Raw genomic sequence first — 25,083 nt, forward strand, 5'->3', positions numbered from 1 at the left:
AATAAAAAACAATATTTTTAGAAAATGTTAAAGAACTCTCAGTTTAATGTAATATCCTAAAATGTCTCATGAATGTTCAATGTAGCAATGTTATGTAATATGGCATATGTTTAGAAAAAAAGATCTTATTTTGTGAATTTTGAATCCTTTGAAAGCATGAGCTACAGAGAAAGATGATCTCAGCAAGTTTTGTGCAGTAGCATTCCAAAATATTTATGTTAATTTAATGCAATGTAGTAAGTCAACTGTTTCAGTTAATTCATAATGGCTTCCACATCAGACATCCCCTACTCGCTGAGAAAACAGTTTGTCAGGTTTACTCAACTTAAAGAAACAGGAAGCATTCTAAAGTGGAAATTAATGAGAAAAGCATATGCTTTGGGAGCGGGGGAAAGTAAAAGAGAAAGAGAATGTGGAAAAGCCATACTATATTGCAACATCAGGCTATCATGTATATATATGGCACAAAGAATTATATCATTCACTGCAATTTAGAACTAGGTATACCTAAAGAAACTATCTAAATGTATTACACATGTGCCTAAAGGCTACATGTCTCTGAAATTATACATGCACTTATACATGAAATAAAAGTCACTGATTATCTGAAATTGAAATAACAAGTTTCACATTAAATGAAACTGATGGTGATGAAAGCTTCTCAAGATGACTAATTTTTATGGACAAAACTAAATTCCACATTAGTGGCCATGTCCATTACTGAAGAATTGTATTTTGTGACATCCCAAAAGAGAACACCTGATGTAGTTTATTGCATGTGACAGAACCTTTCTTTTCAGTTAGGGAAAAACCATTGCTAGAGACAGTTATGTTAATATGATTGAGTTGCTTCTTTTCTCATAAATTGGTGACATTAAGAGAAAAGTGCATGAAATTGTTTATCAATCAGATAGGACACTGCCATATTTCAGCATCAGGTTCATAATGTTCTGAATTCTATATTTCCTATCTGATGGATTCAGATAGGAAATATAGAATTATGGTACACCCACAACCTATAAAATATAGGTTATGGGTGCACGTTTATTTGAACATGTTTCAGTGCGTGTGTGCGTGCGTGTGTTGTGTGTGTGTGTGTGTGTGTGTGTGTGTGTGTGTGTGTGTGTGTGTGTGTGGGTGTGGGGATTCTGATTATTGCATTGATGTCTGCAGGGCAACAAACAGTGCTCATATTGAGACATTTTAAGGCATTATGTTAAAATTGGAGAGTTTCTCAAATTCTTCCAAAAACATTATTTTTCATTTTGTATTTAAAGTGTTAAAAAGAGAACTCTACATATGTGCATTCAAGAACAGGCTAAGCAAAGTAAAACAGACAAAAATATGTTATTTCTTCATTTAAAAATGAATACCATATTATATGCTATGTTGTATATATATTATGTATATTGTATATGTAGTATACAATATATTGAATATACTGTTCTTCTTTCCATAAAATACAGGGTGGGCCATATGTCAATTTAACAAGTAGAGAGCTGCAATTTACCGAGGACTAATTCCTTTATATATCAAAAATAATATCAAGAAAATGTAATATTAATAATGTAATAAGGGCATTAAATTGCCTTCGAGAATTAAACTATGTAAATTATTTCTTGGTAAGCTCATGTATGCCTACTTTGCAAAATATAAATTTTTTTTTTGTTGTATTAAAAGTCAAGTTTGGTAAACTTAACTTTTAATACAACAACAAATTTTTCTACTTAAAAGTTAACTGTTAGGATTGTTTATCAGGTGCATTGTTATAATAAGCACACAAATTGTCAGATTCCCTAAGATGGAATCTGAACAGTTTGGTATTAGCCCCTTTGAGCAAGTGCTCATATAAAATTTTGTTTATGTTGGTATTAACAGTGTAGGCTATTACAGCTTGTATTGCTTCCAATAAATCATTATAGATCTAGGTTTTTTTTTTTTTTTGTTTAAAAATTACTTAGTACTGGTTACGATTTGGACTTTACTGTTGTTAGTAGTATAACTGCTTGAATATTATTAACAGTTGCATGATTTTTCTATTAAAGCAGTCATCAAGAGTTCATCAAAGGACTTTAATGTATTTCTCAAAAACCTATTAGGTAGAGTCCAAAATATTTGGATAATAATAGTAACCAATTTCAGTATTTCTGAAAGTTAGGTAGATAAGCAGATAAATTCATATATTTCATGCTTTTTAAGCATGCTAAAAGCACAACCACACACAATATTGAATGACAGACTGGTTTCAGCTAACACACTTTGTATATTTAGTGCAAATAATGAAGGAGAATAAATTTACACAAGTGTGCAAAATTATGATAAACAAAGATTTGTATTAAATAGGTTCAACTGCATATGAATAACTGCTGGAACAATGAGCTGTAGCTAGTTATGTGGCTTTTATTATAGGAATTAAAATTAACTGACAGAAATTATGAGAGAGGATAGCTATAAAAAAAACAAGAAAAAAAGGGAGCATTTAATTTCTTTTAAAAAGTACAAGTGGCATATATGGTTAAGGACATTTAATTAGTTTGTTAAGATGTTAATGGCAACATCAGAAATTACTTTTGTTCAAATTGCATTCGGAACATGGATGAATGTAAGAGGGTAAGAAAGTCCAGCTAGGCAACCCATTACACAATTTACACTTAATTTACAATTTAAAAACTACACAATTTACATTTAAAAAAAAACTTTTCTTAGAAAGTTCAAATAGCTATTCTGACATTTTAATAGCTATTTCAACTTTCAAAGAATGTATAATTTATAAATTTCTAAGAAAACTTTATTTTAAATTTATATATATTGATATATATATATATATATATAAATTTATTTTGAATTTATTTTATTATCAATATATATTGATAAATATAACTTTATTTTGAATTTATATATATTGATAAATATATATAAATTCTAAGAAAGAAAAAATAAATCATTTAGAATCAAAATTTTCAAAGAGATATAACAAAGTAATAAAAACTTCATTTAATTTCCTGACATGTTTTGAATTTTTGATGTATGAAATAATAAATAAAACTGAGATTCCTTTTAGGAAATGCTATGGAATTCATTGGAGCTATTACTTAATAACAATAGCAATAGCAATAAGTAATTTATTTAACCCCTTCCCAGAACATTTTTTTCCTGAAAATGTGCCATAATGGATCGACTTTTTTATTTTAAAGATTAAAAGTATGCATCATGCAAATACTCATTGTATAGTTTTTTTGTGTTTTTTATAATTTTTTTAGTAGAAAATACATAGTAGTAATTAATCCATTTGGGCTATCCCGAGTTATCTTGTGTATGCCAAAAAAGTATGCAAATTATACAGATTTTTTCTAATAAATTTGCGCTTGAGCTAAAAGAATGGAACAGAAAAATACTCTTCACTACTCATTATATAAATAAATTTAAAAAATCAAGTGGAATGCACAAGCAGTATCCTCCCACCACAAGCAATAATCATGAACTAACTACATTCTGACACATAGCTGCCACAAGTGGATAGTCGAAGTAAGCATTGCTTACGAGCACAGTTCAAGAGGATACTAAAATATTTTTTGATATTGTTTTCTAATTGGTTATGCTTTTTAGTATTCAGCATTTTTAGGATGGCAAATTTTATTTTGCTTACTGCCAGCACATAGGAACGCGTGCTACTGCTCTGACATTGCTGTACAATAAGTAAATATAAGTAAAATGAAAGTGAGCCATCTGCTACCAGCCGTAAGAAAATCCCGAGAAATCTCAGGATTTATCTGGCTAATGCAAAATTAGCCAGATAAAATGTTTGAGAAATTATGTTTCAATTGTAAATTTGGAGGTATTATTGTTTGTTTTGGATATTATTGTATCCTGAGATATTTCATGCAGTTCAAATAACTTTTAAAACTAAAAACGAGATATCTCAGGATAATCCACGATGGGGTTAAGAAAAATCTCATAAAAATTCATTACTGTTTCACTTAAACTAAATAGAATATTAAAAAGAATGGTTACATTTGGTAACACATGCCTGCACAATCCAACTGATCTATACTAAGGTATTTAAGGTCTTGAATGGACTGAATAAGCTAAATGTTGATGGCATTCTTCCTCTTGCTGAGACTGCACACACACACACACACACACACACACACACACACACACACACACACACACACACACACACACACACACACACACACACACACACACACACACATGAGAGGGCATAAATTCAAGTTGAGGAAGGATGGTTACAGGATGTTTGCCTTCAAACAATGGATGGTTGATTGTTGGAACAAACTTCTATCTGTTGTTGTGAAATGGGTGGTTTGAATAAATTCAAGTAAGAAGTAAACAAATTCTTGGAGAGTATGGATGGGTGAAGTGTGTAGTTTTTTTTTTTTTTTTGACTGACACACTATAAGCTTGCTTTCTTGCATCATTTGCCACTACTAATACTAATTATCACGCACAGTAAAATTTCAATTCTATGATCACCAATTTTATGGATATTTTGTTTAGATATTCATATTGAAATTCTGGTTAAAATAATGTGAAATTTTCTTTAAATTATGTTTCAAATTACTCTCTGTATATTTTTGCTCTTGCATTCAGCTTCTGTTTTTGTCATTTCCAGAATAAAAATGGCAATGACAAAGCACTTTGATTTTCAGTGTCATCAAACCATCAAGATGCATATTGAAGTTTACTTATATTGGCATTTTATTGAAAATTATTGCACTACTGTATTTTGTCAATAACACTGTATGATGTGCTGTCAAAGCATTCAGGGACTAAACTAATATTTAGGAAATGAAGAAATTTACCAGTTATTTGGATGGGCCTCCTTCAAAGTAGTCACCTTGACAATGTACAGGGTTGTTAAAATTAAAGTATCCCTATATAGCGGGCTCTGGAACGAGTTCTAAGGCTCATACTGAAGAGAAATTTGGACAACAGGTACAAAAAAGAATGCGCTCGCCATTTATTAGAAAAAAAAATTAGTTACAAAATCACTTGAGCAGCACTACAATTGTTCAATGTGTCCTCCACTTTGGTCAACAACATTCGAAGAACAGCATTTTCTACTGCAGAACATAACATGTCAACTGGAATAGCCAGCACATGACGTCTAATGCTGTCCTTCAGATCTGTCAGAGTTTGACATCCTTCCCGATATACCTGGTTCTTCAAAAAACCCCACAACCAGAAATCGCATGGGGATGAGGTCCGGTGATTGGGGTGGCCAATATGTCTGGAAACAATGGCTGATGACCCGTTCATCTGTAAAGTGTTGTCTTAGCAATCTTTGGACACAATGGTGGATGTGGGGTGGCGCACCATCTTGCGTGAATATGGTATCCTGAAGGCACCCACGCTTTTGCAGCTCTGGTATTGTAAAATTTGCCAACATTTCATAATATCGCTCTCAAGTGATGGAACAGGTGTGGGGTCCAGTCGGTGTTACCTGTTCAAAAAAATTGGCCCAAGCATGAATGTGGCCATAAATCCACACCACACTGTCGCTTTTGGAGAATGCAATGCTCTGTATATACTGACTGCAGTGCTTCTGCAACTTCTGATAGGCTTCTTTTGTTTATTGCTAATAGTTCCTTTGTCACATTCTGAATAATTTAATAATTTCTTTAGATGCTGACCTGTGACATTTCATGGATACTTTATGCTTAGGAAACAAAAAAATAATAATAATACTAATTACAGGGAGCTAAATCTAGTGTGTATGGTAGATGAGGGCCCAAAGCGATAGAATGCATCCCAAGAAATTTGTGAATTAAAAGCACTGAATGTGCAGGGACATTGACATAACACAAGAGCCAATCCCCCAAAGCACACTTTTCCTGCTATTTTCACAAAACGACTTTGTGCAATTACCACAGAACTGTTTCATTGTTTGACCATGCAGAACAAATTCATAATGAATTAAAATTGTAAAATTTTAATTCATTCCTGTGATCTCGACATACGGTCGAAAAGCGTTGTCAGCTTCAGGAAGGATAATCGTTTTGAATATTTTCATTAGATTCTTTTTAATATTTTTAATTGTGTTAAATTGATTTTTAATTGTGTTAAATTGATTTTTAATTGTGTTAAATTGGTTTTTAATTATTTTTTACTCTAATGTAAGTTTTTCAATTTTTTCATTTTAATTTCTGGAGAGTATCATACGGAAGTGTTCTACGTACTATATTGAGGTAAACTCCTCTTATTATTTTACAAATATTAATATCAACGTAGAATGTAGAACTGATTCATACTATATAATGAATTAAAATACACAATAAACATGATTTTCGCATTTGACTGAGGATTATCTTACCTTTTTTTTCTGAACACCAAGAGTTCAATAATAGAAGAAATAAAATATGGGTCAACTTTCTGTGATTATCAGTAAGAATGCAAGGCACAAACTTGGTTCAAATACATTACATTCCCAAATCTTGTGTTAAAATTGAATGACATGTATTGTAAGAAATATCAATTTCGCTAGCAACTTCATGGATCATTAAATGTCTATCACTCCTGATCAAATTATGAACAACTGAATCGCTGGTTCTTGAAGTTGAAGGGTAGATAAAGAAGGATCACTGATGGACAAGTGGACCTCTTTAAATTTTGTGAACCACCTAAAACTGAGGAACTAATGAAAATGTCGATTTGAGTCTTTCCAGTTGTTGTGAATGACAAGGGTGGGAGAAGTGACTCTGACTTCTTCCTGGAGAAGCGATTAAAGTCTTGTGGGAGAAGTGACTGGCAGGTGAGGGTTTTGCAAGACTGCGCAGGTGCCTCCCCACCACCGCTGCCTCAACACTGGCTCTCTGAGTACCTCCTTGCTGGGACAACTCCAGCTTTGAAAATTGTTAAAAAATACTTCTCGTCACAAAATTTATAAATGACCTTTATAGAATTAACTAACTATTTAGCAACCTTTTTGCCACCAAAAGGAGAGTTACTTAGTACGAAGAAGTGCGCTATCGAAGTGCAATAAAAAATTGTTTTTTTAATTTCAACACAAAAAGTAAATGATAGATTTCAATCCAATGGTTTTCTGTTGATAAGCATCGAATGACACATAGATACTGTGATTTTTAAATTTTTAGCTCCATTAGCGACATAAATAGAAGGGTGGGACACGAAAATTACTCACATTTTCCTGTCTGGCGCTGCCATTTTTAATTTTAAAAATATTTTAAAATTATATTTTAAACCTCCTCATTGAGCTCTTTTCAATGGTGTATAATAAGCTATAGGTTGTCGACATTTTTGTCCCCCCTCCACATTTACCCCCACTTCTCAGACAAATTTTTGTCAACAAACGATCAATATGGCATTATGTTGGCCCACATGATGTACAAACCCATGCAAAATTTCAAGTCAATAGGTTGAGTGGTTCCAGAGATACAGTGCTGTGACAGACAGATGGACAGAGAGAGAGACAACCAAGTGACATTATAAGGGTCCTTTATTAGACTACGGACCCTAAAAATGATGATACGGTTTGCTCCTTCATCATGACAATGCACTGTATCACAGGTCATTCACCATCAGGCAATTTTTGACTGACAAAAACATACCCTCTTATTTGCCTGATTTGGCAGTATGCAATGCTTGGCTAGTCCCAAAAGAAGAAAGAAGCACAGTCACCAATCAACACCTTGAGAAGATTTAAAACAGTTGAGAGATGTAATTTATAGTAAACAACCCAAAAAATGATGATATAGTTGGCTCCATCATGACAATGCACTGTATGTGATGGTCACTTGGCATCAGGCAATTTTTGACTGACAAAAACATTCCCATCAAGCTATGCCACATATGCATCTTATTTGCCTGATTTTTACCAAGCAGTATGCAACTCTTGGCTAGTCCCAAAATTAAAGCAGGACATGAAAGGAAAATGATTTTAGTTGATCCAAGAAATCCAGTCAAATAAAGCAGATCCCCTAAAATCATTTACAAAAGAAGCCTTTGGTAAATGTTTAGACCACTGTAGGCACAGTGGAACAAGTGTATGGCTGCAGAAGGAGGGAATGTTTACATTGCTAAGATTAAAGAATATTAACATTATGAACAATACAGGATTTAGGGTTAAAAAGCCTCAATAAGTTAGCACAATAGCATCTTTTCATAACACCGTAACATCCCATAGTGTGAATTCCTTGGCAAAAAGTTGCCCATCTAATTATACCTCGAATAAGTAATGCTTCCCTAGTAGAGAAGACTATTGTTACTTATTCTCAGTGAGTATCACCACCCAGGTGGCTGTTTGGTTCCTCATTGGTGAGTGTGTAGTTACTCCATTGGTATAACAGCTGACAATCAGTTGTGAATTAATTTCACAATGTGTGACCAAGTGGGATGTAGTTTGATATATATATATATATAGGATTTAGGGCTAAAAATCTTCAGACTGCAAGAAGAATTTACTGTCATATATGTTAGCCAATAGTACCATTTCTATACACAGTAAACCAATGGAAGTTGTGCAGAGGCATCATTACATAACATATAATCTCATATTGTGAATTCCTTCACGAGTTGCCGATCTCATTTTACCTTGAATAAGTAATACCTTCCTTATATGGAAGACTATGCCATTACACAACTTCAGTTGGTTTGCTGGGTATAGAAATGATGCTATTGCACTAATGATAATGTAATAGTTTTACTACATTGATAATGTAGTAAAACAATTACAATAAAATTGTAAACTGTTTAAGCCCAGCCATACAGAGCATAAAATTTTAAAACTATTATGTCTGTAAATTATGTGACTTCATGGACAAGTCTGTATATTAAAAAACTGAAAAACCTGAATAAAATGAAACTTTATAAGAAACAGAAATTATAATGAAATATTGTTCACTGATAAAAACCACATACACAAACAAAAAGTGAGAGAGAGAGAGAGAGAGAGAGAGAGAGAGAGAGAGAGAGAGAGAGAGAGAGAGAGAGAGAGAGAGAGAGAGTCTTTCTCTCTTTAATAAAAAAAAATTAAGCTATTAATTAATCTTCACTGATTTAACAAAAGCAATTTTTAAATTCCTACCTCTACATTGGCAGCAGATTCCACTAGTGTATCCACCATCTGCTTACCAATTGTGCCATTCATAACATTACCTAAAAATAAAAAAATTTATATATTCTAAACTATGTATAAAAAATTCTACAGATCAATTTATCAATTTCTCTTAAAAAAATCAAAAAATTTTCTGTGGAAATTAATAATTAAATTTCAAAATGTATAAAAAAAAAAAAAAAAAAACACTCCATATATATTTGCAGTTATTAAATGATTTATTGATTGTGATCCAGAAGTGGAAAAGAGTATTTCATACACAAAGCCACATTTGATTAACTAAATAAAATTGCAATTACGTCAATGTTTTGAATCTGCTCTGGGATTCTATTCTCAAGACAAGCTGTTGTTCTGTACAGATGACCAGGCATTCCTGAAACAGGTTGTCAAGGGCTTCAGTTTACACCCTATCTCAGAAGAGTTCTATTATTTCTACAGTATAACAACTTATCTTCAGACTGAAATCCCAGAGCAGATCCAAAACACTGACATCAATTGCAATTTTATTTAGTTAACTGAATGTGCCTTTGAGTATGAAATTCTCTTTTCCACCCCCTGGGGTTATTCAGTAAACCATTTAATTTGTAAATATATGTAAAGTCTGTTTTTTTTACTTTTGAAATTTAAGCTAAACTTTCATGTGAAAAATTTGGTTATTGTTTATAAAACTACACCACAGACTCCTAATTATTCATTAATTAAAAATTCAGCATTGTGATATTACAGGCAGTTGATTTACGTTGTCCTATATTAATGTCACTAGTTAATTGTCAAATATATCATTATTTATGGTAGTGTGCTGCTCTTTTTTTAAATTTCTTGAAAGTAACTGTTACATTTTGATGACTAAGAAGTCTGGACCTGCTTTCAATGAGCAACAGGTGAAAAAATTACATGTAATGTTATTCTCTTTTATCTCTGTACTGTTAAAAATGAAAATGATTCTGTGAAAGGTTATTTGTATGAATAAAGCCAGTGATGTTAACTATAATGTTTGGGACACTAAAATTTGTTCCCCTGGAAACTTGAATTGCAAATACATAATGCACTGATACCTAGGTAGTGCAATACACTATTTAGTCAGTTTGGTTTTCAACAAGCTCCAGTGCTAAATGTCTGCATATTTTTCACTTAAAACTTCATCCTTAAAAATGTTGGATGAATGGAAAGGTCACTAGATTAGAATTGAAGATAACATTTAGTGGGAGTGGAATGTTGAAGTTAGAAATTTAAAGGCAATTGGTCTTTACTTTAAGGATTACAAATGATTCTTAAAGAAAAGGCCAGAATCAGTGCTGAAATTAAAGGGTGTAGCCTCACTGAAATTAATAATTAGGACATTCAGGATGTGCCCGAGATGGAAAGACTTTTGATTTTTTGGATTTGGGACCAAATAAAATGCCATGAGTCTTTAAACCTTGCAATCATTCAGGCTAAGACTTTGAGCCTTTATGAGACAATGAAAGACCTGCATGGATGGGAACCAAGGATCAAAGTTTCGGTGCAAATAAGAGATGGTTTACAAGTTTCAAAGCTAGGCTTTACAAGTTTCAAAGGTATGGCTCGCATAATGTCATGATGCAAAGCAAAGTGCCTACCACTGATGAATAGGCAGCTGAAGATTTTCCCAAAATGGAAGAAATCATCAAAGAGGGATGTTATTGTTTAGTTAAGTCTTCAATGTCAATGTGACTATGTGTTTTTATAAGGAGATACCATCAAGGACTTACACTGGCAGAAAGAAATATTGGTGTTTGAACTAGGGAAGAACAGAATGCTGCAAGTTATTTAAAGCTGAAAAACCCAGCTTATTTGTCACACTGAGAGCACTCAATGGTTATATTAAAGAGAGACTTCTTCCTATCATCCAGAAATTCATGAGCATAGAGGAGTGGAGAAGAGGCGAATTTTTTGAAGTTCAGTAACTTCTTTTTTGCGAGCTGTTCAAAGTTATTGTTAGCAGAACAACTTTCGATTTAAAGCATTTTCAACATTTTTTTAAATTAGCCATTTGACTGAATTTTTTATGTCATTTTAAATGGTTTATTGAGACCTAAAAATAGAAAATCTTAAAACTATTTCCTAGATATGTTCAGTATACCAAATAATACTGCGATACTTATCAATGTACTAGATCAAACTTGGTCTAGGAAAAGGAAAAATTTCAAGGAAAAATTTAGCAGGTGACTGGTCTCCTCCAAGTTTGTAAGGCAAATTTGGTGACCAGTCACCTGAGAGAGGTGGGAATAAAGATGAGATAGCTAACTACAGGGAATAGGAAGAGTCATGGAGGATAAGGTGAAGGGTGCATTACAAGATCATCTTGAGAAGTATAATATCTTAGATGGGTTACAACACAAGGGAAAAATTTTTGCAGCCAACCAGAAAACCATGATGTGGTCAACATGGGATTCAGATGCAAGAAACAATTTTGCCATGTATATACTTAGATTTTAGCAAAGAATTTGATACAGTTCCACATGGCAAGTTACTATAAAAGTCAAAGTGTTCTGGGATTACAGGCAAGATCCTGAGGTGAACTGATGGATGGCTGGAGGACAGGATATGGAGGTTAATTGCCATTCTCCTGAGTGGGAGAGGTTTACAAGCAGTGTCCCTCAAAGTTCAGTGCTAGGGCCACTCTTGTATCCAATTTTCTTGAAGGACATTAACGAGCAAATAAAATAGTATAATGTTGAAATATGCATATGATATGAAGGTTAGGAGAGTAGTAGTTAATAATGCAAGCCAGGCTGGGTTTCTTCAGAATGATTTGGGCAAGCTTCATGGATGGCCGGAGAATGGTAGTAATGTTTTAATTCTATTAAAAATAAATATTATCACAACCGACGAAATGGTGACATAAAACTTCATTAAAATATAATGAAAATATAACAAAACATATTAAAATATTATATACAGGTAAAGCAAAAGGTAGAAAGTAAAAACTGATAAAAACAAATATAGAGACTAAAAGTAAATATAAAGACTAAAAACACTAAACACAAATATAGAAGCTAAAAGTGATAAAACACAAATAAATATTCACAAAGCAGCTTTCAAGAGGCAGTTTGCCTCTTTATCAACTTAGATAAAACTATATGATAATGTACCATTATATCTGCAGAAGTGTAATCCATGTGCATGCATGCATGCACTGTATTGAAACTGCAAAATTGTGGATGGTGAAAAAAAAAAAAAAAAAGAAAAAAAAAGAAGAAGAAGAAGAAAAAAAGAAGACATCAACTGTCAGACTCCATAGAGGTAAGGTTAAAAACATTTTTTTTTAACATATTTGACTGCCATTTCTCAACATTCTGCAGGAGAACCACTTCCATATAGAGTATATGAAGGTTCCAAGATCATGATTAACTGTGTAATCCACAACAGTTACATGTAGCATGCATTTCCAACCAAGAAAGATGATGGAAATCATGCGTATGGTTAAATATTTCAACGTTAGGCCATGGGTCATAATTCATGTGCTTCACATACCAATAACATTCAGCAATGGCAGAGAGGGCAAAGCTGGCCTGGTGAATGTTTTATTTTCTTCCAAATGTAAGGTTCTATATTAGGGAATAATAACCCAAGAATAAGTTATACACTCAATGGGTTTAAGCTGAAGGGTACAAATGAGGAGAGAGAGAGAGAGAGAGAGAGAGAGAGAGAGAGAGAGAGAGAGAGAGAGAGAGAGAGAGAGAGAGAGAGAGAGACTTAAATGTTACAATTTATTACTTGGATGTTATTATTGTAAAACCCAAGTAATGAGTGTAAGCAGGTGATCAGGAAGGCACATGCATTATCAATAATTTATTCTACCTCTGCATCTAGAAAAAAAGGTTATAGTTTCATCGCACATGTATTTGTATTTACTGTACTCAGAATACTGAGTCCAAGACCTCATCTAAAAAAAAGACACTGAACTTCTTGAAAGGGTCCAAAGATGAGCAACCCACATGGTGAGCTCAGCCAAAGGGTGACTGTACAAGGAAAGACTTTGATTATGTAAGCTACAGAGCTTGGCAACCAGGCAACTCAGAGGGAATGGAACCTGTTTGAGGTCTATAAGGCTCTGGACAGGGATAGTAAAATGAATGAAGGCAAAATTTTTACTGTTTTAAAGTAAAAATACATTAAAATTATGGGATAAGAGGTTTAGACTGGATTATAGGAAGTTTTCTTTTAGCCAGCAAGTTGTTGATTACTGGAACAAGTTGCCTCTGCAGGTAGTTGAGGCTGATAGTTTGAAGAAATTCAAAGGCTGACTGGATAGCTATGTACATGAGGAGGAAAGTATATAATTAGTCTATTTTCTTATCTACTTTTTATATAAGTTTTATTTGACTGCTGAATATGGTGCTGTTTCTTGTACTCTCTCTACCTTGTGAACTCCTCTGATCATGTAGTCGTCCTGGGGTATAAACAGAAAATATATTTTATTATTTTTTTAGAATTTTCCTGTATATGTTCATTATTTTTTTATTTATTTATTACTTTATTCTTTTGTTGTCGTTGTTGATTATTATTATTCTTGTTTATTTAATTTTATAATTTTTTTTAGTTGTTCTTATATTTATTTATTATTATTTTATTATTATTTTTTTTTCTGATGCAGCAAAGGCCTGTAGCTTCCTTGTACTATATATAGCTAACACTAATACTAAAAGTCCAAAGACAAGTTTGTTTGTTATTTGGTTTTTAGGGGCATTAGCAACTAAGGCCATATTGCTCCGTGAATATGCGGTGGTCATTCCCTGACCTTTCTGCATCCTCCGTATTTGGTGGTCACTGGCTAGAACCCTAGTCTAATCAAGAAGCGTGTGCTATGCACTGCTGCTCCTGCCAACCTGGCTACGGAGGCACCCCAAAGACAAGTGACTCATCATGGAAATTAGAAAATAAAGTGTAAAGCACTGGAGAGAAGGAGCAAAATGAAATAGTGGAATTTTGATATTTAAAATGGGACATAACATTGGGGGGTTATAAATAATTACAAACTATTAAGGAAAAGTAACAGACTGGACCTCAGGAAGTTTAAGATTTGGTCAGATCAGCATGTTGTCAATTACTGGAATTAACTAGCTTCCTCAGTAGCTGAGTTTGACAATCTGGCAAAATTTAAAGGGCAGCTGGATTGGCACCTTCTGTCGGTATGGGGCATGACAACTAGGGGGCCATAATTGATTACAAACTATTGTTATTATAGTAACAGACTGACCTCAGGGAGTTTAGATTTATAAGTATGTTGTCAATTACTGGAATAAACTTGCTTTCTGAGTAGACGAGTTTGACAATTTAAGGGGCAGCTGGATTGGTACTGTCCATCAACTTTGACTGGTACCTTCTGTACCTTCCATCAGTGAGAAAAGTATGGTAAAAAATTATATAAGTTATATCGAAATTTATTTATTTACTTTTTTTTACTGCAGTGCACTGAGCCAGAAAAATCTCACTTCCTTGCAGGCCAAGAAGGTTTAAAATTATTTTTTATTTTTGCCTCTTACTAATACTAATGCATATACTAAACTTCCATTCATATGTCACATTTAAAATTGCAATGATAAATTAAGAAAATTATCTTTTTACTTGGAAGAGTATTTGCATTATTATAAATGCTACTAATACTGGTAAATTTCTTTTGGATTTTGAATTTTAGAAATCAAAGTTAGGAATAATTTCTTAGGAATATAATTTGTTAATAAACAGAGAATGGCTGAACTTTTTTTTTTTTTTTTTTTTTTAAGTTCCTAAGGAAAGCTATAAATCAGTAAAACTAGACTAATGTGTGGAAAACTCCCACAACCTGGACTTTTTTAGTGCTGTACAAATTATCACCATGACTTTTGGAATGAAGTCATTGCATGTCTTGCTATACTTGGGATATATTTTATGCTTTTTATGACATCTCCTATGTGATTACTTTATGTGCATAGTAGTTATACATTTTATTTATCACAGAATTTCAAAACATCAATTTTTATTTATTCTTCATTTCAGCATTTCTCAACTGCTGTATCTTAAATTGAGTAAATAAAAATTTTGAATTTTTTATGAATAAATTGAATAATTAGAAAAACTGGAGTTAAATACATTACAACAGTTATTGAGATATCAGCTGGACATGTTAGCTGAAAAAACTCTCAGTCTACATGTGCATGCTAAATATATATTTATGTTACTTTTTCATGATATTATTTCATGATTCTCTGTAATATAGCCTGATCACTTATAAACATATATAAGTGATCATATATATATAAGTATGATCATATATATAAGTATAAACATATATATCATCATTTATAATCTAACTATCAGTTTCCTCATACCACCACTCATCTCATTTGTCCTAATTATTTTTCTCTGATTCCTTCCACTTTAAAGGTAGTACTTCTGCATATGTACATTCTGATACTCCTTATTAGAGACTCTTTACTCTAGAATCTCCTCTTTTGATAATCTTATTCTGTAAAATCAATTTGCTGTCTGTGTCACTCTCCCAACTCAATTTTTGATCAGAACGTTTTGACTTTCTCTGACATATGACTTTCTTCACTCTAACTTTCCTAACAGTGAAGTAATTTTGACTCATTTTACTATCAACACAAGATGACTAAGCACTTATGTATCATTTTTCATCATATTATCTTGTCATCTTCACAATTTTAATGTTCATGAATCCAGGTGTTTTCAATTTCTTGTTAAATAGATCCAACTGATAGAGATGACAAGACATTTCTTATTACTAATATAATGTTACACAATTTGTTCATTTACCTACTACAACAACAAAAAATCCTAACTACATTCCTGATACTCTTGAACATTTTGTGACAATAATCCTTGAAAGTACACAGCTAACATTAGCTGTATTCTCTAGGTACATCATAACATAACTTGATACTGGTTTGTTCTCCAATGTAGTCTTCCACCCAAGGCAATTCTCAGCCCTGTGTTATTTAATAAGAGACCAAGAAATGCCTTGAGAAAGAGACTCCATCACTTTTAATAGTAATGGGCATTTTTTTTTTTTTTTTTTGAGAAGATGAATTAATTTTTGTGCACATTTTAGTGGTATTTATTTCTCGCTGTTTTAAAATTTGTGGTGTAGATCTGATTTCTATTATTCTGGCACATAGGTATCTCCATTTTTTAACTAATGAGTGGCTCAAGAGTTAAAATTAAAATTTTTACTTCTTGCATCAGCTTTGGAACACTGCTGGCTGTGCATTGCCTGGCATCACTAGGTAGGCATTTCCTTCTCAGTATTTTGTGAAATAAAAAAATATATATTTTACTAAAAATAATACCTTATTGTATTATATGGATTGTTTTATACTGGAATTAGAATAGCTGGTAACAGTTAATTGTTGTTTGAGCAATAGTCCAAAGGTTACAATAATCAATACTGCAAAGCTATAGTGTATATTGAAGTCCAATTAGTGTAACCAGTTGTATAAATTAAAATATGAATCCAGTAGTATTTAAAAAAATATGAAATAGAATATTTTAAAAAGTATCTCATTATACGTAGCATTTTACTGAATATTAATGTTTAAATGTACTCATATTTTCCTTTCAGTAAATAACGTATAAAACTTTCACCCAATACTGCATATACTTTATGATTTTCACTAAGTTTAATTCTGAATTCTTACCTTCCAGCATGCTGAGCATCATGATTACCATTTCTTTCTGTAACTCCAGTAATTCAAGCAGAAGATCCAGCTGGCTACAATTCTAAAAAAAAAAAATAAATAAATAAAAAAGATAAATTTATAATGGTAGAAAATAACTGCAACAAGCTGAAGTTACAGGAATGAGAAATAACTTCTTTATGATATACTGTAAAATTTATATGATGTACTAAAATTTAAAACCCTTAGCCCTCTTGAGAGTATACTGACAAAGTAGTTTAGATACACTTTTTATAGTTTTTGGCTACCAATAGAAGATAAAAACAAATTGTAAAGATCATAAAATACAGGAAAGACAAAGTGGTTAATGTTATCATGCCTTGGTGATGGGCATAATAGAATGATTGAGAGATTTCAATAATCAAAATAACTGAAACTTCAAACCTGTGAAAATTATAAGCAAAAGAAGAAATCTATTACCTTTCAAACATTTACATATTCTTTTTCAGAATATCAATTTTTCATTCTTTTTCAGAAGAGTAATAATATTTAATTTTGTAATTCTTTATGAAATATTTTTATGAAAAAAAAGCTAAAAAATTCCCAGAAACTGTGATTGGATTTCAGATACTGTAAATTTTTTCCTGTATCTGAAATCAATGTGAAATAAGTTTGATAACATGTGCACTGCTTTACATTTAAGACATTTGATTATCAAATAACAGAAGTTAAAGGAATTAAAAACTTCTGAAGTATAATGTACTCAAGAACATGTTCCTGAGTATGTTATATGAGCATGAACATTCTAAACATCTAAAAGAGCATATTCTGAAAATTTGGTGTCAACCAGATTTTCCTTGTGGAGCAATGCCCAAACATCTGAAACACTGAAATTTCTACTTGCCAATTTTAATGAAATTTTAAATCACTCAATAAATCTTTTCAAAAGACTCAAATATAAAATTTCATAGAAATCTGCTCACTGGAAGGCAAATTACAACACTAGGATGACCATGGTGAAGATAACAGATACTTTACACACAAGTGAATGCACTTAAAAAGACAAATTAAGCAATGCACGAGCACATACTCATACATACTGCATTACATTTCATAGGTCTGTTTATTTTTATGTTTCCATCATGGTGTTTCTGGGCGTACTTTTAATGCTAATTCTAATTGAATTTTGATTCTAATAAGTGAAATATTGAGTTTACTGCCAGTTTATAACAGATTGTACAAAAAAAAAAAAAAAAAAACCAATAAACCAAAAACTGCAAATTGTTTTTATTGTTTTATGGTTGTGACCTCTAGAATTCTATGTGACCTTCAGAAATGTGCTTTAGAAAAATATCACAGACACTAGTTGGCTTTCTCGGAAACCATGAGTGAATTTCAGATTAGTTTAGCTCCAGATTCGGTAAGAATAATATTGGTCCGAAACCGTCCTATTTATTATTTAAAAAATTTTTTTTTTATGGTAAAATGTGAATGAAAAGAAAATGCATAGTTTTAATATTGCAACAAAAAATGGAAATTATTAATAGAATTAGAAAAGATGAAAATTTAGGAAATCTCTCCAAAGAGTTTAATGTGGGGACGTCAACAATTTGCAACATCAAGAAAAATTCCAGTGCTATAAGAGATTTTGTGTCGATTATGGATAGTGCAGGAGGATCTAGCAGGAAAAAGACAATGTTGTAACCTGAAAATGCCACTTTAGAGAGTGCACTTTATTTTATTTATTTATTTATTTTTTTTTTGGTAGTTGTTGGCACATCGGCTTCTGTGGCCATAGTGCACCTCCCAAAGTTTTTGCAGTACTATGATCCAAGCCCGAGGCAGGATTTGAACCCGCGACCTTGGGGTTGGCACTTTATTTGTGGTTTCTTCAGAAGAGAAGTTTAGGTGAACCAGTGTCTGGCTCAATATTGTGTGAAAAAGCATCGAAAATTAAGAGGTAATGAAGATTTTATGACAAGCACAGGTTGGCTGAAAAACTTTAAACTGAGACAGTATACATGAATTAGATATTCAAGGAGAGAAACTTTCTGCAGATGAATACCTTTAAAAGTAAGTTTGCTTCAGTTATAGCAAATTACAAGAAAGAAAACGATTATAATGTTGATGAGATGGGCTTATTATGGAAAGCATTACCCAGAAAAACCCTGGCCACTAAAAGAGAAATGCCTGCACCATGTTTCAAGATGAGAAAATAGCGAGTTACAATTGCTTTGGGATGCACAGATTTCCGTGCTTGTTATCGGTAAGTCGAAAAAACAGAGAATTTAAAAATATTTCTAATTTTCCTGTTTTGTTTGTATAAAAATCATAAAAATGCCTGGATGATGGATGATTCTGTTTTCTGAGTTTTGTTTATAATTTTTTTTATTTAAATAATCTTAATCATTTAATTTAAATTGTAAGGTAAGATTAAATTTATTTAATCTCAGCTTACGTTCAATTAGCTAGAAAATTTGGCTATCAGGAAGAGGTCTGACATCAATTATTTCGATAACTGATGCTCTACTGTATTATCAATGGACTGCATTTGAATAATATGCTCATCTAATGAGATGGATAATTTATATTTTTCAATCTCCCTGGTAAAACTTCCATTTCTAGTGAAACCCTGTTTGCATGGAGCTGGTGAACTGTAAATTGCATATTATTGGAAAGTAATGAAAATTAAGTGGTCATGATTGCAAACCATTCAATGCTGGGGTACGAAGTGAGGAAATAAACTGAATGATCAATTGCTGAAATCAAACCAATGGGAAGATGAATATACATACGAATACTATTATAGTATTTAATCAGGTAACGTTCAGAGTATCTAGAAAACATTCAACTAGGCAACATGTTCAATATAGTTGAAGTTCAATATAGTTTAATGATCACCGCCATTCTCATAAATGGTGGTGATCATTAAAGATTCCCAACAAAAAAGTGAGAAAAGAAGCTTACCCTGGTCCTATTCCAACTATGCTTTTTGCACAATATATTTCCCATTTCCCTGACAATAGTGTTGCTGATAATAACTACCTCCAGGAACCATCTCATTATGTTTTGTTGTTTTCCACTGTGTTGCTTGATGCACAAGTGTAAGCTCTGGTGTTGATTTTGGCAGTTGAGAGTTTGAAGGGTCTCCCATTTTAATTCCTTCTTTTGTATGGATCTCTAATATATTCTCTTGGTCAAATTTGCCATTAGAGTTCATATGTAAGTCGAAATGACTTTTTTGTCATATTAAGATCACACCTTTCTTTCTGCTGTTCGGAATGATGTGGTGACTAATGGGAGTCACAACATCATTCTGATGTGGTGACTCCCATTAGTTAGTGATTACTTTGAAGACTGTTCTAAAAGTAATGATCAGACAAAATCAACATGTGAAATATTTTCAGGATTGATACATTTTCAGAGATTGATAGAGATTGATACATTCTGTTTGTGTTCCTGTGGTATGTAGCATTCTTGTGGCTTTGCACTAATGTAGCATAGGTACATTCAAAGTCTGAAAATTGGTTTGTGTACTGTACTTGGAACTACAGTTGGGAAAAACAGGAACTCTTCAACAAGCAGTTTAAGAACGTTCATATTTCAAACATTTGGAGCATCACATAAGGTTTGGAATATATTGTTGGATTTGACAATTTAGATAGCCTACTAACAATTTAGATGACAGTTCAGATAACCAGTCTTGAAAAATACTGCTTTTACAGTATTTGGCAAGACTGGTGTGTTGAAAGTTAAGATTATGTTATGTATAGGTATGAGACCACAATATTTTCTAGCTAGTATTTGTTTTACCCATACAATGTTTTGACTTTGCAGTTCTTGGACAAATTCTTTTTTTAATGTGCATTGGGTTCTATTCACAGACGATCGCTTTGAAAGAATTAAGTGGTGCATAAGGAACTACCTCAACAGAGTTTCTGCTGAAGGCTGAAAGCTTAGGAGTGCTTTCTCATAAAGCTCTTCGAAGAGGAATATTGCTCTTTACAGGAATATTCTTGCTGAATCCATATTTAATTTATGCTCATGAAATTCTGAATTTTAAGATACCATGTGTGCTGGGCATATATCAATCTTTTCTATAGTTTTACCAGTATAGCTAGCAAGTGAGGCAGGCTGGCAGTTTTATTGATTTGAATTTTTACCAGGATTTGGAAAGGCTAAAACAAGGAAATGTAAGGAGCAAGGATAGTTTTCCCAAAATAATCAATTGAATATATGCAGTTGCAATGCCTGATCATTCAAGTGTTTTAACACATGAGGTTAATGCAGTGCTTTTGTAAAGGTGACTACGGTGGTCTGAGACAGTATTTAAATTCTATACGGTGGAACCAACTGATGATGTTACAAACAGCAAATTCAAACTGGGAAGCATTCAAAGAATTAATCTTGGAAGCTACTAGGCTTTTCATACCAACAAAGAAATACTGTTCAAGATTTATTATTATTATTATTATTTATTATTATTATCCATATGATGCAAGGAAGCTTGAGGCTTATGCTGCACCAAGAAAAAAAAAAAAAAAAAAGTTCCCGAGTAACCCACAGAGAGAGAGAGAGAGAGAGAGAGAGAGAGAGAGAGAGTCAAAAGTAGAAGGGAATCACCAAGAAAGAGAAGAATGATGATATCCAGCTCAGGACCCTGGGTGTGCTAAGCCCATACTCACCAGATGTGAGCCCCCGGGATTTAGGCCTAAATGGATGTCATATGAACTAATTAGACATGTGACAGAGAAGAAAAATGCATGGCATACATATAACTTAACATGTGACACAGAAGCCTGTGATAGATATAAGCTGGTCTGTAACCAAGTTACAAAGGAGGTTAGGCAGGCGAAGGCAGATTATGAGAAATCTTTGGCATAGGATGCAAAGAAAAACAGCAAAGAGTTCTTTGCTTATGTAAATTCTAGAAGGAAGGGGATTAATCAGATTGGTCCACTTGATATCGATAGTTCAACTGTTTATTATTATTATTATTATTAATATCCATATGATGCAATTCATGAATTTTTTTTTCCTGGTGCAGCTTATGCTACACCAGAAAAAAAAAAATTCCCGAGTAACCCTGAGAGAGAGAGAGAGAGTCAAAAGTAGAAGGGAATCACCAAGAAAGAGAAGAATGATGATATCCAGCTCAGGACCCTGGGTGTGCCAAGCCCATACTCACCAGATGTGAGCCCCCCGGGTTGCATATATCATTATAACCTTTAGTTCGTACCTCTTAGAAATCCTGAGCAGTAGTCTTGACAAAGTACTTTTGAATTCCAAAATGTTGTTTTTAATATCTTTAAATATTTAATTGTTGTAAAATGTACCAATCTTTCAGGGGCAAAATTTTGAACCCCCCCCCCCTTCAATACTGAGAAGTTACTTACATCTGCAAGAGAAACTGAAGGCTCTGGGCTTAGTTGAAGAAGATGGTTATGTTTTAATGACAAGCTGTATGTCTCCCAGCAGGCAAGAATTGGAGAAGATAATCAGAATAATATAATATAATAATCTGTTGAAATTATTTTTAAGTGGGAAGATCTCTCAATGTTTTTCAAAATTTGTGGCTATTAAGAAAAAATAAATAAATTCAGAAGTATAGAATCCCAGAATAATATATTGTTTTGGACCAAACTTAAGATAGTTGACATGAAAAATGATCCAAAGGTAAAAAAATTTTACAGTTCAACATCAAGGTCTCTGGCTGATCGATTGATTTTGGTTTTTACGGCCCTTTTAGGCCATAATGTGGCAAGTCTGTCAAGGTCTTCGAAAAGTGCAAACAAGCTCATGGGACTGTGTCAACAAACTTTGCCTGCGAGACAAAGATGCAACTATCCCATCATATAAAGCAATGGCTAGGCCATATATGAACTACTATATACAGGTTTGGTAATCGCATTTTAGGAATTCGTTAAGTGGTCAACAGGAGAATGCACTAACTTATATTTTGGCTGTGGTACGAGCCAACAAAAATTAAAAAACACAGTCAGTGCCTGTATTCTGATCAAAATGATTAGTTGTCAACTCTTTTGATCTACTTGGTCAAGCCAGAGTATAAATATAATATCTACAGGAAAGAGTATAGAGAAGAATATAAAAAAAAAAAAATATTTGGCACAAAAGGATATTCCTATCAAGAATAATTTAAATTATGCATATGCACAGCTTCCATAAATTGCAACGTCATTAAAGCAAGGCAGGAAATTAACTGAAGTGTTTAAGGGTTAAAAGGGTTAAGTCGACTAAATGCTTACAATATATTAAATCTCTCTGACAAACGGTGTCAAAAATTTAAACTGAAAAAAAAAAAAAAAAAAAAAAAAAAAGGGGTTATACTTCAGTTATGAATACACCTCCCTGTGGAGGAAATGGCTTTTTCTGCTTGAATCCATCCTGAATTTCTAACCTAATCTTTTTTCACTAGCCAAAAATGAAAGTCTATTAAAAAACGGATTAATCTTTACAAGCTGATACCCTTCCAGTTGATTGTTCTGAGTAGCAGTGATTGACATGCCTAGCCCGCTGTGGTTAGTCTTAGGGTGTTTATCCCCGCCCCTTGGCACTGTTTTAAAATCAGAAAACAAGTTCCCAATTTTAAAAGTGGTAAGAGGGGAGATAAACACCCTAAGACCAACCATAGTGGGCTGTACATATGCAGTGACATCACACCTCCTTGAAACTCAATCAGAAGGGCACCAGCTTGCAAAGATTAAACAAAAAAAACCACACTTCTTTTGCTAACAAATCAATATGGTTTCAGAACAGGCTGTTACACTGTTGACATCATGGAGAGTATTGTAACAGCAGCTACCAATGCAACCAGTAAATATTTCCTTGTCATATCCATAAATTTTGCTGAGACATTTGACTCCCTGTGGTGGTCAATCCTTCTCAGTTGACTTTGCTCAGCTAACTTTGCCCAGCAAATCTTTATAATTGCATTTTACGCAATTATACCTTGCAAACAGAAACAGCACCATTAAAGATCTCTACTCTCACATGGACAGATGTCTTCAGGGGATGCCCCTAGGGCTCGCCCTAGGACCGATGCTCGGGAATATCATCCTTAATGAATTCCTACACATGGAGCTGCTAGGGGTAAAATCACAAGCCTATTCAGATGATTTGATTTTTGTTGATATTGCTCAGGTAGCTAACAAACTAAATGAATATTTTGCATCTACATTCATACATGAGGAGTTATTCAGGGAGGGGAATGCCAGAGGTGTATTCAACTCTGGCAGTAATCTAGATAATCTTGTAATAACTGAGAGTAAAGGGGAGGAGAAATTGTTGAAGATAAATGCAAGAAAGGCACCTTGGGTGGATGGAATCTATCCAGTTATATTAAAGGAGGTGGCAGAGGAAGTAAGCAAACCCTTAGTCATAATTATAAGAGCTTCCCTGGACTCAGGGAAGGTACCCATGGACTGGAGATGTGCAAATGGGACCCCAATCCAAAAAGGAGGATCAAAGGGAGAAACAGGTAATTACAGACCTGTTAGTTTAACTTCTGTTCCAGGGAAATTAATGGAAGCACTGGTTAAAGAAGCATTGCAGGATCATCTAGGCAATACTTCAGTTATAGCTCGGACATAGCATGAGTTTGTTAAGGGGAAGTCTTGTCTGACTAATTTGATTGGATACTATGATGTAGTCACAAAGGAACTGGATGCAAAGAATAACTTTGATATCATATATTTAGATCTTAGAAAAGCTTTTGCTACTGTTGCACATGGAAGACTGTTTCACAAATTGGAGCAGTGTGGCATTGGAGGCAAATTGCTGCTATGGATAAAGGGATGGTTGAGTGGGAGAAGACAGAGAGTAATCAATGTACACTGCTCTTCGTGGACTAATGTTATTAGTGGAGTCCTTCAGAGTTCAGTGTTGAGTCCATTGCTGTTTTCTGTATTTATGAATGATATTGATGATAGTATATTAGGCATAATGTCCAAGTTTGCAGACAACATGAAGGTTGGCAGGATTGTTAATGACAGTATACTGCTGCAACAGGATCTAGAAAAGTTGAGCAGATGGGCTGAAAGGTGGCAAATGAAGTTTAACATTGACAAATGTAAAGTACTACTTTTGGGAAGCAGTAATCCCAGAGTAACGTATCAACTCTGTGGTACCACATTGACAGTGGTAGAGAATGAAAAGGACCTGAGGGTAATTGTGCAGGCAGATATGAAGTTTTCTGAGCAGTGCAGACGGTCTACAAGAGTAGCTCATGGTGTCTTGTCAATGATATACAGGAATTTTTATAGCAGGAAAATGGAGTTGATTATCCTCTTTAATAAGAAAATGGTCATGCCACAACTTGAGTACTGT

At 33.3% G+C, this 25,083-nt stretch overlaps 1 protein-coding gene across 1 annotated transcript in view; it reads right to left on the reverse strand.

The window, feature by feature from the left end:
• Nucleotides 1–25,083, reverse strand: part of RyR (Ryanodine receptor) — an 841,404-nt gene that overhangs the window by 191,766 nt on the left and 624,555 nt on the right. Inside the window, exons 77-78 of the mRNA XM_090376454.1 lie at nucleotides 16,759–16,840; nucleotides 9,068–9,138 (exon numbers count right to left, since the gene is read on the reverse strand). Of these exons, the coding sequence (XP_090232580.1) occupies nucleotides 9,068–9,138; nucleotides 16,759–16,840 (153 nt within the window). The remainder of the gene's footprint in view (nucleotides 1–9,067; nucleotides 9,139–16,758; nucleotides 16,841–25,083) is intronic.

The sequence above is a fragment of the Mastigoproctus giganteus genome, chromosome 6, assembly GCF_048544385.1.
Source record: "Mastigoproctus giganteus isolate SK-2022 chromosome 6, ASM4854438v1, whole genome shotgun sequence".
Classification (NCBI taxonomy): Eukaryota; Metazoa; Arthropoda; class Arachnida; order Uropygi; family Thelyphonidae; genus Mastigoproctus; species Mastigoproctus giganteus.